The sequence below is a fragment of the Colossoma macropomum genome, unplaced genomic scaffold, assembly GCF_904425465.1.
Source record: "Colossoma macropomum unplaced genomic scaffold, Colossoma_macropomum, whole genome shotgun sequence".
NCBI classification, from domain to species: domain Eukaryota; kingdom Metazoa; phylum Chordata; class Actinopteri; order Characiformes; family Serrasalmidae; genus Colossoma; species Colossoma macropomum.
In genome coordinates this window covers 8,278,350-8,294,796 of record NW_023494806.1, presented here as the reverse complement: position 1 = coordinate 8,294,796, position 16,447 = coordinate 8,278,350, and the positions used below count along the sequence as shown (strand labels likewise).

Below are 16,447 nucleotides of genomic sequence, written 5' to 3'. Positions count from 1 at the left end.
GACATGATACCATAGAACAGGGGTGTCAAACTCAACGAGTAAAAGGGCCGCATTAGAAAATCTCAACAAATCTATGGGACAGATTTTTAATTTAAGTTGTGCTATAACCTGAACTGGCTGTTGTTTATTCAAAATATGCAAAAACGTCAACAGTAGAATATTGAAATGAATACTTGAAATACTCAAAATTAAAATGCCCACAGTCTTTTAAACCTACCTATCTGCTTGAGCTAGACACCTGGCATCCTTTCTTTGCTGCAAGTTTATTAAAACTTGAGCTTAATTTCTGAGCTGCTAAGCTGCTGAGCTGACGTTAAGTGTTTATATTGGCTGAACTGCAGCTGAAATGCAGCTAGTGTGTTTGGTGATATGACTGGTGTGGAATTATGTAGAAATATGTAGAATTAAGGTGTAACCTCTGTCCCATAGATTGTTGTTGGGGTAGGAGAGTCAGAGCACGCTTCACGTTGCAGTGCATGCTGGAGACTGTAGTGCAGCGCATTGTGAAACAGGATAATATTAATTGAAAATTAAAATACTTCTGCGTGCCAGAGAGGATTGTGTCATGGGTCTGATCTTGTGTTTGACACATGGGCCACAGAAGAACCAATTTTTGGTCCCCTAAAGAACTTTGCAGTAGATTGTCCTTAAATCTGCACTCAAATTTTTATGGTAGAATTGAAAGAATTAGCACTACTAAATCAGGAGAAAGAAAAACACACTAAAATGTGGTGTGTTTGCACTGCTGCGAGTTGCCCTGTAAAGCTGAAATAGTAGTTTAAACGTCAGGTCAGATTTGAGTTTTTCATACCATGCCATTATTTCTTTGCATATTAACAGCAATTCTTTCAACACATACGCAATCATCTTATTCATCTGCTCAGGGAAGGGGTCTGAAGCACAACCAACATTACAAAATGCTCTTCTGCATGTTGCCTGCACTTGCACATTTCCATCAGAGAGGTCTTCAAATCCCTAAAACTTACATAGTGCAGCTTTAAAGAACCTTTTTGTGAGTGAGATATGTGTGTGTGTATAAAGAACCTTTTTAAAGTTTAAAGAACCTTCACATAATGTAAAGGCTCTATACCGCCTACAGTTTTTTTCTTCAGACTGTATGTCCAAGCCAATAAAGATAAGAGAGTATTTCTTTTTAAAGTTAAACTCTTTTCATTGTTAGTTCCTCCTCTTGGTCATATTAAACACAATCCATTGTAAGGGTCACATGACAAATTTCTTTTTTATTTGGTCAAAAAAGTCATGACTATATTCAAAAAAGGGGTGGGGCCAGGGGCAGCAAGTGCTGCAGTTTGAAGTTTGAGATGTGCATTGCAAACATTTTTGTTGTATTTCAGTAAGTTTCAGCCTCAGGCGCTCACAGATCCACAGAAGGGCACAGACTGTCTGATGTAAACCGCACACCAAAATCACCACAGCTCTGAGTCTCACCTCTCACAGAGAATTTAAACTTGCACTGGCTATCTGTGCGCTGTCATATCAGTCTGGTGGGAAGCAAATGATTGGTTATCAAGCTAAATGCTAGTAGCAAGCAGTTGCATCTCTTCACACCAGTAAACTTATCCTGTTTTCAAAAATTTTGTTTGAAGCTGTAGGTTCCTAGTAAATGGGATGCATTTGTTAAGCATTTTATTTTTGTTTTAGTTTTTTTTTTTTTTTGAATAATTCATGCTAAACATTCTATGATTGGTCGTTTTGCCTGTCAGAAATATGACCCCTTCCTATCAGAGATGGCTGTTCTTAAAAGCTACCCGATCTGTCTTAAGAACCTGTAGCCTCCTATGCGGGTGCTGGAGATATTGAGGGAGTCGAGTAGTCCTTCACAGCTGACAGTAGACTTTGTCTGGGTCTGACTCCATGTTCATTTTTTTGTGATCCAGTTAATACCCATGGATAAAATCATGTCTTGTCCACATTTATGTCTCAGTCAACTGCCCTGTTTCACTCTCAAATAGATGTTCTGATTTTTGTAGCTTTTCTAGAAGTAGGCAGTATTTTAGAAGCAGGCAACACAGAACCACAAGGCTGCAGGTTCAAATCCGTTTACGGAGCACCAAAGGAATGAGGTTTTATCCTTGCTTTTGCATTATATTTCAGCCCTTCAGGCAGCTAAACTCAAATTATAATGAAAAGAATGTACGACACAAGTTTTCTTGGTTTTAGAAAACATTGCCAGATACAGCCGGTCATTCATAGTTCTTGGCAAGATGTTTATCAGTGACATCTCTGCCAAGTAGCCACAAATGATCCTCCCAGTGCACTTTTTGTTAAGAGAAGAGGATTTGAACTCTGAAAAGTAAACAGTTTAAACTCCTAATATGTATTATTGTAAACTGTGGTTGAGTGTGGTTTTAGTTCAGAAGTTAATTCATCAAAAATGAATTCATGATTTACTTGCATTGTAAAATGAGTTGATATGCAGTGTGTGATGTTTGAATAGAAGTTCTGTTGTGGTTAAAGCGCAGTCAAAGCTGAAAAACACGAGACTCTTTGCGCGTTCTTTCCTTTCAGGGTTCATGCTGTTTTTCAGTGCTGTGTCTGGCTGTGCATCTCCCTGTTGCCAAGCAACGATAGCACTGTAGCTATCAGTTAGTCGTGCTTCCTAGCTTCGTTCAGTATTTACAGGCAGAATGCTATGGCAGTTACCCTTCTAGGAAAAGATCTACTGTTAACTAGCGAGCGTGGTGTTGCTAGCCAAAACAAGCTAAACTAAATCCCTCCTCCATTACAGCTGTCATTAAAGGCCAAAGACGGCTCACGCTCAAGTGGAAGTTTATGCAACACAGGGTGCCTAAAGTGCTCCCCACAAAGACGGGCTTGCAAGATACATAATATGTGAAAATGTGTCTTTTCCACTGAAAACAATAGAAAAATATCTCCTATACCCTCAAAAACACATATAGTGTTAACGGGGGCAGTCGTGGCCTTGTGACCGGAAGGTCGCCGGCTCGATCCCCTGAGACAGTACATGACTGAGGTGCCCTTGAGTAAGGCACCTCACCCCCAACTGCTCCCCAGGCGGCCCCCTGCCACACCCAACACCAAAACAATGTTGTGTACTACACTCTAAAAGTGGGCTAAGCAAAGCTTTCATGCGAATGTGACTGATATTTGTCAAATACGTGTCATACAGGAATTAATGTGTTTGCTTAACTCTTTCCAAACCTCTCCTCACGGCAGGCCAGTATAGTTTGTAGTTATCATTCAGTACCTGGTTTGGCAAATTAGTGCTTCATTATGTTAAATCAGGTGTGCTAGTGATGAAATTTAACATTTCCATGTGATGTCTTGGGATGTGAAGGATAAATCTGAAACCAGACTTTGTTTTTCTAACTATCCCACAAAAATATCAACAACTTTTTTTGAAAACAAGAACTTTTTGTTACTTTTTTACAGGGTTTATGTTTATTTGTATTTATTTTAATGTTAGTGATTGGCAAAACACACTCAGTGCTGAGATAAATGCTTTGTGTGGGTGCCTTTTGGGTGGGTGCCTTTCATTTACTTTACAAAACTGTTGTATGAAAGCAATAGAACTCACATGAATAGCATAATGGCTGTGAAGTTTGATAAGTAACTGCAACAGAATACAAATGTCAAAAGAATGCAAGAGTTTTTAAAATATCTCTATAGTGTAAAGATTTTTTGCTTTTCTATTCATAATGTTTATATTGTTAACTCCTCACCATCCCATGTGTAATATAAATCAGTACCTTGTGCAATGTGTGAAATTCAGGTAAAATATCTTTACAGTGTAAATATTTTTGTTTTTATTTATTATAATTCTTTTTTATTGTTCATTTTTATGGATAGAGTTTATATTTTTATCTTATTTTTTACTTTTAGTATTATATAACCCCAATTCCAAAAAAGTTGGGACGCTGTGTAAAATGTAAATAAATGTAAATAATAACAAAATGCAATGATTTGCAAATCTCACAGACCCATATTTTATTCACAATAGAACATAGAACACATATCAGATGTTGAAAGTGGGACATTTTACCATTTCATGAAAACATTAACTCATTTAGAACTTGATGGCAGTAATGCATCTCAAAAAAGTTGGGACAGGACCATGTCTACCACTGTGTAGTATCCTCTCTTCTTTTAACAACGGTCTGTAAATGTCTGGGAAGTGAGGAGACCAATTGCCGGAGTTTTGGGAGAGTAATGTTGTCCCATTCTTGTCTGATTATAGCGGCTCAACAGTCCTGGGTCTTATTTGCCGGATTTTTCATTTCATGATGCGCCAAATGTTTTCTATTGGTGAGAGGTCTGGACTGCAGTCAGGCCAGTTCAGCACTTGGACGCTTCTTCTGCAAAGCCATGCTGTTGTGATGGGTGCAGTGTGTGGTTTAGCATGCAAGGCCTTCCCTGAAAGAGATGTTGTCTGGATGGGACCATATGTTGTTTTAAAACCTCTATATACTGTTCAGCATTGATAGTGCCTTTCCAGATGTGATAGGCACTAATGCAACCCCATACCATCAGAGATGCAGGCTTTTGAACTGTGCGCTGATAACAAGCTGGATTATCCCTCTCCTCTTGAGTCCACAGGACATGGTGTCCATGGTTTCCAAAAAGAATTTAAAAATTTTACATTTTAAATCATTTTGCCTCCATCCATTTTAAACGAGCTGTAGCCCAGAGAAAACGGTGGCGTTTCTGGATCGTGTTGACATATGGCTTCTTCTTTGCATGATACAGCTTTAACTTGCATTTGTGGATTGCACAGCAAACTGTGTTCACAGACAGTGTTTTCTGGAAGTGTTCCTGAGCCCATGCAGTGATTTCCAGTACAGATTCATGCCTGTTTTCAATGCAGTGCTGCCTGAGGGCCCGAAGATCACAAGCATCCAATATTCACCATCGGCCTTGTCCCTTGCATACAGGGATTTCTCCAGATTCTCTGAATCTTTTGATGATAATATGTACTGTAGATGGCGGGATATCCAAAGTCGTCCCTTTTTTATGTTGAGGAACATTTTTCTGAAATTGTTCCACAATTTTTAGACGCAGTTTTTCGATTGGTGAACCTCTGCCCATCTTTGCTTCTGAGAGACTCTCCCTCTCTAAAATGCTCTTTTTATACCCAGTCATGAGAGTTAGTTGCAAATTGCTCCTCCAGCTGTATTTTATTAGTACCACTTACTTTTCTAGCCTTTTGTTGCCCCTGTCCCAACATTTTTGAGATGCATTACTGCCATCAAGTTCTAAATGAGTTAATATTTTTCATGAAATGGTAAAATGTCTCACTTTTGACATCTGATATATGTTCTATGTTCTATTGTGAATAAAATATGGGTCTATGAGATTTGCAAATCATTGCATTCTGTTTTTATTTGCATTTATTTACATTTTACACAGTGTCCCAACTTTTTTGGAATTGGGGTTGTATATATTGTCTCTAAAGCAACAAGTAACAAACTGTAAAAACCTTATCTTATCTTATCTTATCTTATCTTATCCTGAACTTTTCACAGGCAGGGAATATGCACTTTGATATTAAATTATATATACATAACCTTAATGTACATTCTGTTTTTAATATTTTTTAAAATAACTTTTCTGTTGGTGAAAATGCTCCTTTACACAATGTAAAGGACAGCTGATGTTTTCAAATGGTGTAAAAATAAAAAATGGAAAACACATAATTAGGAGCCTTTGATATGACAGCTTCATAATGCATGTCTGGGACTGAGAAAAAGAGAAATAGACACACAACCTGTTTGTTTACAGTTATATGAGCGTTTTTATTTATTCATCTTCTAAGTGAATTTTGTTGGCCACATGCAATATCAGAACCCATACTTTGTTGCATTATGCAGCTGGACTGAGGTTCTGGGACTAAGCCACTTCCTCTGCACACTGGAGAAACCTCAGGATCTTCACCCCTCCCCTCTTCTAAACTCTTCCCTTTCTGCTAAGAACCTTATTGTAGTAAACAGGACAACTTTTCCCTCTGGATTTATGCTAATGTAGAACTTTGACTTGTCCAAAGTGTCTGGATGTCAAGAATATGGACTGCAGAATGTGTTTTTGATAGGCCATTCTTTTGTTTCATGGCCATTGCAGTCAAGATGACAGTAGTTTTTACTGTGTGTACAGAGCCACCTGATATATATGCTATCAGTATGCATGTATGGGGTTGAGAAAAAGCGAAATAGACACATAATACCTGTGTTTATAGTATAACAAGCATTCTTTGTGAAGCACATTTGAAATGAGAATTAGATACATTTGAACACCTCCAGTCAAGTTATATGTTTTATTGATTTTTGACATGAAAACAAGTTAACACATCCTCTGCACAACTGTTTCTGTGCTGAGTTTAATATATTGGAAAACAAAAAAATTTAAAATGTGCCAAAACTTTTGCACAGACCACATTTTATATAATATTGTGTAATATACAATATTCTCCCCATATATTAAATTCAGCAAATAAACAGTAAAATGTACAGTAGTTTGCTCTCTGTAGAGAATGTGTTAACTTACTTTCACTGTATGTAATTTGACCAGGGGTGCACAATTTTTTGCACATGACTGTAGGTTACATTTTGTTGGACTTTTTAACTGTGTTGCATTATTCAGCTGGACTGAGATTCTGAGAGGAAGTCAGGAGAAACTTCAGGACCCCCCCCCCCCACACCTCATATTTAAGATTTATAAGATAGAAGGATTATAAATTCATGCCAGTAATGCACTGACCCCCAAAAATATTTGGAAATTTGTGCCTTACTTTAAAAATGTATTAAGTTCACAGTGTTAGGAAACAAAATATCAAGCCAAAAACAAATCATTCCAATTTAGGTTTTGTCAAAGTTTTCTTTCTTCAGGCGTCCGGTTTGTTTCAGATTGGTATCGTTTGAGCAGTTCCTCAGACTTCTGCAGATTTACATCCAGAATAGCTTTGTACACTTCTGGGTTCATGATCCCGTCAGTGTATACAAGCTCACTGACACCACTTAAGAAAAACAGCTCCAGCCTTTCTCCAAACAAAGAGTCAGCTAGAGGTGGGCGATGCAAAAATCTAATATCCTATAATTATAATCAAATTTTTCCTGACGTTTGATCAGTTGAAACTGAGAAAAAAGAACTAGTAGTGCAACATTTTAAAAATAATATCAAACCTGTGTACACAATGATTTTTATTCAGTATTTTGCATAGTGTCCTAAATACTAAATTAAGTATTCCACAAGTACTGACAATATACACAATAAGTTCAGAAAAGCACCACAATAACAATATATAGTCATATTGCCCTGAAGTCTGACATCAGTTAGATGTGCTAAAAATATTTTTTCTGTGAAATATCATTTTGTTAAACATTTTAGGAAGCAAAATAAAAGGCATTGTTAAAGCTTACCAATGGCTAAAGCGTTTTTGCACAGCCTAGTGAAAATTCTTTGGCTCTTGTTAAAAGACAGGTTGGGTCATAGGCTAGATCAGAGGTCACCAAACCAAATGTTGAGAAGAACCATTTTGTCCTTTCTGGAAAAATCAAACCACCTTGGGAGTCACAACATTTTATGTCCATTTTACCATCTTCGCAGTAAATATGTCTCAGTATGTGCTGTTCTACTGGTATAGGCTAAAAAATATAAACGAAAACGCAGACTTTGCTTTAAGCTTTAGCTCAGCTATAGCCGCTTTTTTTTACATCTCTGGCAGGAAACTTTTCCTCAAAAGTGGAGCAGTTTCTTGTAAAATGTGTCTCAATGTTCGACTTTTTACGAGGCCGAAGTTGCTTCTGATTTACCAGCTTCTTGTTTGAATTTTCCAGTTCCACCTTCCACCAGCAGTACACATCATCTTAAATCTTTCTCTTTATTTCTCTTAATTTTAGCTACTAGCTAGGTGAGATTGTTGTCTGGGTTGCTATGGTGACCAGCAGTCTGTGCGCCAATCAGAGTTAAAGGTTGGTAAATTAGCAGTTATAGGCTCCAGCGTTTAAGACCATTTATTGTTAAAACTGTGTTGAATGATCAGCAGAGCCTTATTTCACTGCAAAGGAGGATTATTTTATTTTTACCTAAAAATCGAATTCTGTTGTTGGGCCGCAACAGGGCAGTAAAAGAGCCGTATGCCCACCCCTGCGCTAGGTAGACTCTTCAGCTCTGCAGTCCATGGTCAAATATCCCCCTCACTTCCCAGTTCTGGCTTTTACATCAGATCTCAGCATCCAGATTCACTTTTTTCACATCTTTTTGTAGGGTCTGACGCTACTGGCACTAGATCAGATTTAAGGAAAGATACAGAAGCGATATTTTGGACTGTGTTATGCGAACTTAAGTAAAGTCACACATGTATGCATTTGTATTGTTCTCCAGCTTTGTTTAGCTGTCTTCGCCTGCCTGCATCAACGCCGCAATGACATCACTGGCTTGGGAAAACTTGTCCAATTTAGAATATTTATGTTGTCTGCAACGTGCAGTGCTCCAGTTCATGAAATATTAAGCAGGATGGGACAATTAAGAATATAGGAACACTCAGATTTTACACAGACTATATTTTTCTGAAGCCATTTATGTAAAAAAAATCATGTGCCTTTGTGGAAATTTCCATCATTTTTTTCATATTTCCTGCATAATTTAATAGTTCAGAGATAAACAAAGTCATCCAGAGTGGTTTGATGTGAAAGTCGTTGTAGATAAATAAGATTACAGACTCAGGTTTCTTAACACACTGTACAATGGAACGATTGCACTAACTTATTTTTTGGTTTACTTTACTTGTTAAACTTACTAATGCAAATCTAGTAAAATATTCTATTTTTTGGATAATGCATTAGTTACTTGGCTAATGTAGTCTTGACCTATTCATTTGAATACGATCTACAAACTGAAGAGTCTTTTGCCCAAAAAATGTCCCAACATTCTTAGCAGTTTTGTTGGTTTCAGTTAATTAACTCTTATTTTTTTTAATTTTCATTCATTTTCTTCGCATAGTGATGCTATTTTTTGTCATAAACTGTTAAGTATGGATGCATGTTTTTGTTATTCTCAGCATGGGGGTGTTTGGTGTTCAGGTTTATCAGTTCAGCCTGTGGCCATGAGCAGTAAAAGAGGGGGAAACATGCATTAAGCCATTAGAGTCCTCAGAAATGGATAATTCTAGTCTTATCTAAGCCATTTATTCCTTAACAGTCTGTTTACATAAGGAAAAATATTTGCTTCATGTTAACCTAACTAATTCAAGAGTAAACAGGCCTTGAAAAGCAGAGTATTGCCAGGTCAATGGAAACCATTCATAATGATTGGGCTGTGTAGCTGACTGAAAATTAGAAAGTATCCATAACTCATATATAAAGTTATTTAAGCTAGAACCTGTTAAGTAACTTAATTTTTTCAGTGCAATACGTTTGCAAGATTTTTAAGTACATTCAGCTAAAAAGTTTATAGTGTAGTAACCAGGTGTTATTATTTACAGCACAAATGTAAACATTTATTTACTATCCAAAACCACCAGTGAACTTACAGGTGTCTACTGATTTTTTATATGTAATATTGATGATGGTAGAACAGTGGTAAATCTGAAGAGGTAAGTTTTCTTTGAGGGACTGTTTTGCCTGCATGCACCCTTCTACCATGAATGTATTTAAAAAAATACAAGCATTAACCCTTCTTAAAACTATCGTAAAACACTGACTCAGTCATTAGTACGGTACAACCTTTGGAATAACTTTCTGTGAGGGAGCTTTAGAGGCATTAAATTTGGGATGTCTTGTTCCTATCACCACCACTGTGAACAAATCTGACTTGGTAAGTTTCTCTAGAACGGAGCATTTCATAACAGTCCACTCTGAATGACTTTGTTTACATCTTAAGTATTCATTTATGCGGAAACTCTTTTGAGGTGGAATTTCCATTAATACAGAATTATATCTGTAGGACAACACTCCTGGCATCAGCTGGTTTTACAGAGTTTGTGAACATGCATTCCTACAGAAGTATAGCCTACTGTATGTACAGCTAAAAATTAACAGGGAGGTGAGTCACATACCTGGGGCAGCTTAGGGTCAGATAGCTTGGCCAGGGGCATCACAGCACTGCTCAAAGACTTTAGCAAGTGTGGTTTACAACCAGCAGCCCTCTGATTTCTTTTTAATGAGCAAAAGTGAAGTTTGAGTAGCTGTAGAGGAACATTTTGTCCAGTGGTTGTACTTATTAGTGTGGATTTAAATGACTGTGCTTTTATTTTTAATACATTTTTTTGTCTCTACTTTCTCTCTCTCTCTCTCTGTCTCTCTCTCTGTTTCTCTCTGTGTCTCTCTCTCTCTCTCTCTCTCTCTCTCTCTCTGTCTCTCTCTCTCTCTCTCTCTCTCTCTCTCTCTCTCTTTCTCTGTCTCAGGGTAAGCTGGTGAAGTATTTCAGCCGGCAGCTCTCCTATAAGAATAAAGTGCCCTTACAGGAGCGGAACGTAGAGCTGGACGGATTCCCTCGCCTCACTCACTGGCTCCGCATTGTCAACATGAGGAAGGAGGTGACCGAGGTACAACACAAAGAGAGAGAGAGAGAGAGAGAGAGAGAGAGAGAGAGAGCATATGATAAATAACATGATGTGTGAATCAAGGACTATCACAAAATCAGTACTTTGATAAACCTTGTTTAGCTCCCATATCTTTCACCCTTTCTTTTGTCCTAACAGCAATGGTGTAATTCCATATGATTTACTGTCATTAGTGGCTCATGAAGAAATGATGTGTAAAGTGCAGATTCTAAACTTTCAAACCACTCTGCATTTGTGTTTGTAAGTTAAACAGGAGTTATTTTTTTCATGAATTTGATGAGATGTTATTATCATGGGTGCAGTCTTGTTTCCAGAAAGATAAAACATCCTCTACATTTTGTATTATTATTGTTACTTGTGGCGATCAAGAGAAACAGAAAAAGGCTCCAGCAGTACACACTTGTACCTATAAATACTGAATGCTAATTCAGAGTAGCTAACTATGTAATAACCATTTAATTATGATTTACCTTTGAATCTTATAGCAAAGCGAAAGCAGTAACTCTTGACTTGAGCAGAAGTTTTGATAGTCTTGTTTGTTGTATCGCATTATTAATCACACATTAATTGTTTTTGCTGGAGGTTACTTGAAACAGTGTATATATGGTGCAGTGTGTGTTGGTTATATTTATGCACTTTAACCCTTAACAGTTTACTGTAGTTACTTTCATTTTTCTTTACCTTTCAAAAGTAATTACACAATTACACATGATCTATTACATCATTAGAAAAATGTGCATTTAGGTTTTTTAGGTTCTGTATTCATACCCGTCTGCACTTTTCCTGTTTGTTTTGATGTCAACAAGTGATAAAAAAACATGGCAAAAATGTAAAAGACGGTTTTTGTTCTTGCAAAACAAGACTGTAAACACAAAAATAACAATCAAAATCAAATCATAGTAAATAGCAGATCATAGAGTCTCCACTTCTGTACATATGTGCACAAATATAAGATTACTTACTATAGAGTTTCTGAGTCTGTTTCAATCAATGAGCTACGAGTGAGAAATATACTTCCATATATATGTCCAAAAGTATCCATACAGCCCTCCCGAATAGTGATTTCAGCAACTTTAAGGTGCACCCATTGCTAATACAGACATTCAGCTGGATTACCAATAGGACAGGATGCTCTGAAGCAATGCTATGCCATCTGGTTTCCCTGTAGATTCATTGTGGAATTGTATGGAGCAAAGTTGCCTGATGCCATTTCTCATTGCTCCAACTTTAGGATGCCTCCACAGTCATTAAACTTTCTAGAACAGAATGATCAGTTTGTAGTTGAAGTGTTCCTCAGGTAGGAGTAGATGACCGCAGTTCAATAAAGCAGCGTGTTCAGGCCACACTGCCTAAGCTAGAGGAGGTTAGGAGTGAATTCCATTCAAAATCAAACCTGTTTCCTGAACTGCCTTCCAATAATATTCCCAAAACTGTTTTGGGATGACTTCTAGCTTCTCTCCTGGAGAATGCTTTCTAAAGGGTGAAAAGTCTGCAGTCAGAAGCCAGCGAGCTGACCCCGTCTTTCATCCTCTGAGGCGTACGCTGAATTGAAAACCTATATTTGGTATTGAAATGACTGCAGACCATTTTTAGAACAGAACAGCCATAGCATAACTGCTTCTGCAGCTTCCATTTGCTAGAAAGTGGTGTTTTGTAACGGCTGTTTGGTGGGCTAAAAACCTCAAACCTTGTCATAACACTCTTTATGTACAAGAGGTCAGAACTATTTTTTAGAGACTACACTTTAAACAAATGAGCTTGCACAACTTTTTTTAGTCAATCAAGTCATTCTGAATGACACACAATTATAACATCCCTATTAATAACAAAAAAAAATTGTTCTTTTATTGCCATACATGATAAATACACTCTAAACATTTAATAAGTAGAATATTAGTTGTACTGACTGATATCAGTTTAATTGCACACATACAGTTGTATAATCTCTCAGTTATTGTGCAAACTAATAATGTTTCAGAGTGTATTTATTATGGTAATAAAAAAGCATTTTATTTTTTATTATTATTAAATAGGGATATTATAATTGTGTGTTATTCAGAATGACGGGAATGCCTTTATGTTGAGTTTAATGGAAATACAGGATCTCCAAATGTTGCTTATCCAAGGGTGTTAATAGGGCGTTTGTTCCCCTTTTGCTGCAGTAACAGCCTCTAGTCTTCCAAAAAGGCTTTACATTAGATATTGGAACATTGCTGTGAGGATTTGATTGCATTCAGCCGCAAGAGCATTAGTGATGCTGATGTGGGATGATTCAAACTCATCCCAAAGTTATTGGAGCTCCATCAGTCCAGGTGTGCTGCTCCACGACCCAATGTTGGGGGTCTTTATACCCCTCTAGCTGAGGCTTAGTATCGGGCATGGTGATGCAGAGCGCCCCATTCTATTGGCCGATGCATTTTAATGGAGATTATACAAACTTTATATGTGCAGTTAAACACTTGTGTCAGTAATGGACGCACCTTAAAAGGGAACAACAGTTTCCCATAATTTCTGCATAACAGTTAAGATGTAAACAAAATCATGCAGAGTAGTTTAACTCAGTTCACAGTGGTGGTAATAGGAACCAGACGTTCAAAGAGTCTAAATCTCCCTCTCAGGAAGTTATTAAATGAAATGGTTACAAAAATGTTCCCTGTGCCTGAGTTATTATTTTACGATAGTTTGTAGGTTTCGGCCTAAGCTATAATTTTAGAAGTGTTTAGAGTGTTTAGAATGTTGTAAGGCAAAATAGTACTCAAAGAAAATGCATTTTCTCCAGATTTACAGGTATTTTACCGTTAACAACATTAATAAAAGCCCGAGAGATGTGTAGGTTCACTGGTTATTTTGGATAGTAAATAAAAAGGCTATATTTGTGTTGTAGATATTGTGACACCTGGTTCTCATCACCACCACTGTAAAGAAATCTGGGTCAGTAAGTGTCTCTGCAGTGCACTATTTCACATTAATCCACTCCGAATGACTTTTTTGACATTTCGGCCGTTTAATTATGCAGAGATTTTCAAAAATGAGTGAAATTCCCTTTTACAGTAGTTGAATTTACTGATTGCATGGGGTGTCCGAATACCTTTGGGCACAAAATTGTTTCCATACACTGCTGCGCTTGTTATACTGGCGAAACATTTTCCCATTTAAATGTCAGATACTTATGGGGGGTTAAATTGCTTAGACCTCCATGTGGTGCTGTCCATGGTGCTGAGCCCCTCTTGTGGTGAGGAGGAGTAATTGCGTTTTTTGTTGCGGTCCAGATTGTAGTGAATTTGAATTGTCTGAGTGTCATAAAACAGGCCTAAATTAGGTATTTATTTCTGATTTGTCATTATCAGTCAGTTATGTTCACTCTAGGCCCATCAGCATCAGCAAATTCTCCTACTGTTCTCTCTTATAGGCAAGGCAAGTTTATTTATATAACACCTTTCATACACTGCAGTCCAGCCATGTAAAGTGCTTTGCAAGTGAGAAAATACAAAGAACATTCAAATTCAAGAAATTAAACATTAAATTAAAAATCTAATTATACAGAGAAGCAGAGGCTTTGGACACTAATTTGTACAGAGGAGTCTGAAAGTCTGAGACCACTCGTGAAAATGCTTTTATTTTGCATTCAGCTCTAATTTAATACAATGTTTTTCATTATAAATTATTTTGTTTGCATAACAATGTAAGTAAAAAGTAGAATCTTTAAAATATTTACATGAATTTCCGAATTTCTTATTATTTGTCCCTCTTTTGCTTTAATGACTGCACTTGAGGTGGCACAGACTCTGATCTCTAACAGTGACAAAAGCCTCTAATGAGTAAATCAAATCCACCCAAGAGATGCCTGACACAGGCTTCAGTAGAAATGGTAAGACTATTTCCAGATTTAAATGAAAAAGGCCTTACAATAGATGTTGGAACATTGCTGTGAGGATTTGATTGCATTTGGCGTTGAGAGCATTAGTGATGCTGATGTTGGATGATGAGTTCAGGATCACAAACTCTGCTTAAACTCATTCCAGCGTTTTTGTAGCTCCATCACTCCAGATAACACAGCTGTGCTGCTCCACAGCCAAACGCTGGGGGGCTTTATACCCCTCTAGCTGATGCTCGTTATTGGGCATGGTAATGCAGAGCATCACATTCTATTGATCAGTGATTTTTTTATGGAAACTGTACAACTACATGTGTACAATTAATCACGTGTCAGGTGCACCAGTTATCCATATTTTCTGTGTAACGGTTAAGATGTAAACGAAGTCACTCATAGTAGTTTGACATGAAATTCGCTTTAGAGAACCTTATAGTGGTGATAGAACCAGATGTGCAAAGACTCATTCACAGAAAGTTATTACATGAAATGATTACAGATGATTATGATAATTTATGGTGTTTGGGCAGTTTTATGAACCAAAAACAGTCGTAATTATTTTTTACATGACCTGCCTTAGAATGCAGACCCTGAAAATCATGTGATTTATGCAGGCTGAACACAGATTCTAATTTTCATTGCTTCATCGCTGTTCAAATGTTCAAACTAGGAAAACGTGTTAATGACGTCAAAACTATTTATTCTTAACGGGTTATTAATGCGTTTACTTTTACACCACTATTACTTTTCATCATTTGAAAATGACTTAGGCCTGTTTTTCTCTGCGTGTATTTTTTATGTATGATGTTGCATTTTCTGAGCATTTCTGGTGCAGTGGATTCTTTAATAATGCATCAAATTTTGCACTGCATACATCCTGTGATAGTATCTCTGTGTGCATAAGTGTTATTAAGCTGAATGTGTTTACCTCATATGTTTTTTTTCCTGTGGGAGCCCTAATTTTTCCTCCTTGCTGTGTTGAAGGAGATCTCTCCAGGTGAGCTGACTCTGGAGGCGCTGTTGGAGATGTCGGATGAAGAGGTGTCTGAGACGCTGCAGAAGTTCGGGGCGAGTGAGGAGGAGTGTGCTCGCCTGAACGCCTCCCTCACCTGTCTACGCTCTGCCCACAAATCAGGTGAGCTCCCATGTAGAGATCCAGTTCGTGCTATTATAGGATTGACGGCGCGTGATCACATGTACTGCGTGGTTATTTTGGTACGCTGCAACTATGATGTTGCTATCAGAACAAAACCTTGTAACCCTGTTACTTTTTTTTAAATGCAATTTTAGAAATGCTCTTTACATTGTGTGAAAAATTTGAATGAACTATTACAAGTGTTCCAAAATGACTTGAAATAGGACTTTACATTAACGTACATTAAAAGTTACAACACTTTTGTTTTTGTTATTTAATATTCTTACAGTGCATGATGTGTTTTGCCATTGTACTATAAATAAGAACTAAAAAATAAATGGAATGTCATAAGCATGAACAAAGAGAGATTTAAAAAACAAAACTGATAGGGAACAAAAGCTATTATATTGCACTAAATTGCACCTGGTGTCATTGTAAAAAATGTTGCTATTGATTGGGAAGATTTTACGCATCAAATAACAATCATTGAGGAGGTGAAGGAGCTTCCTAAAGTTCTCAGGGAAACATTATTAAATAACACTCAAATGGAAAAAGCTACAGAGCCAAAGCAAAGACCTTAAACATCTAGTTTTGATAATATGCGTTTGGAAAGTTCATGGATGTTCATGTACAGGTGTAGCGTGCAAGATTTCTCTCAGGATAATGATGAGGAAGGTAAAAGAGAAGCCAGCAGAAGCCATTCAGAAATACTTTCGGGATGACCTGATAGCAGTAGGAACAACAGTTACACCAAGAGCAATGAGCAGTTATCAGTGCAGTTATCTCCGTTACTATACCTCGCGCTAAACTTAGAACTCTTTTAGAATTCTTTATGTGCTCTGGTCAGATGAAGCAACAGTAGAACTTTTTGGCAGTGATTCAGCTCATCTTGTTTGGAGAAAAACAG

General features: G+C 37.3%; 1 protein-coding gene across 2 annotated transcripts in view; it reads left to right on the top strand.

Moving 5' to 3' along the window:
* ksr2 (kinase suppressor of ras 2) overlaps positions 1 to 16,447 on the top strand; it is a 164,920-nt gene that overhangs the window by 3,553 nt on the left and 144,920 nt on the right. For both annotated transcript variants that reach the window (XM_036598989.1, XM_036598988.1), the window contains exons 2-3: positions 10,376 to 10,516; positions 15,390 to 15,540. In XM_036598989.1, coding sequence (XP_036454882.1) covers positions 10,376 to 10,516; positions 15,390 to 15,540 — 292 coding nt within the window. The remainder of the gene's footprint in view (positions 1 to 10,375; positions 10,517 to 15,389; positions 15,541 to 16,447) is intronic.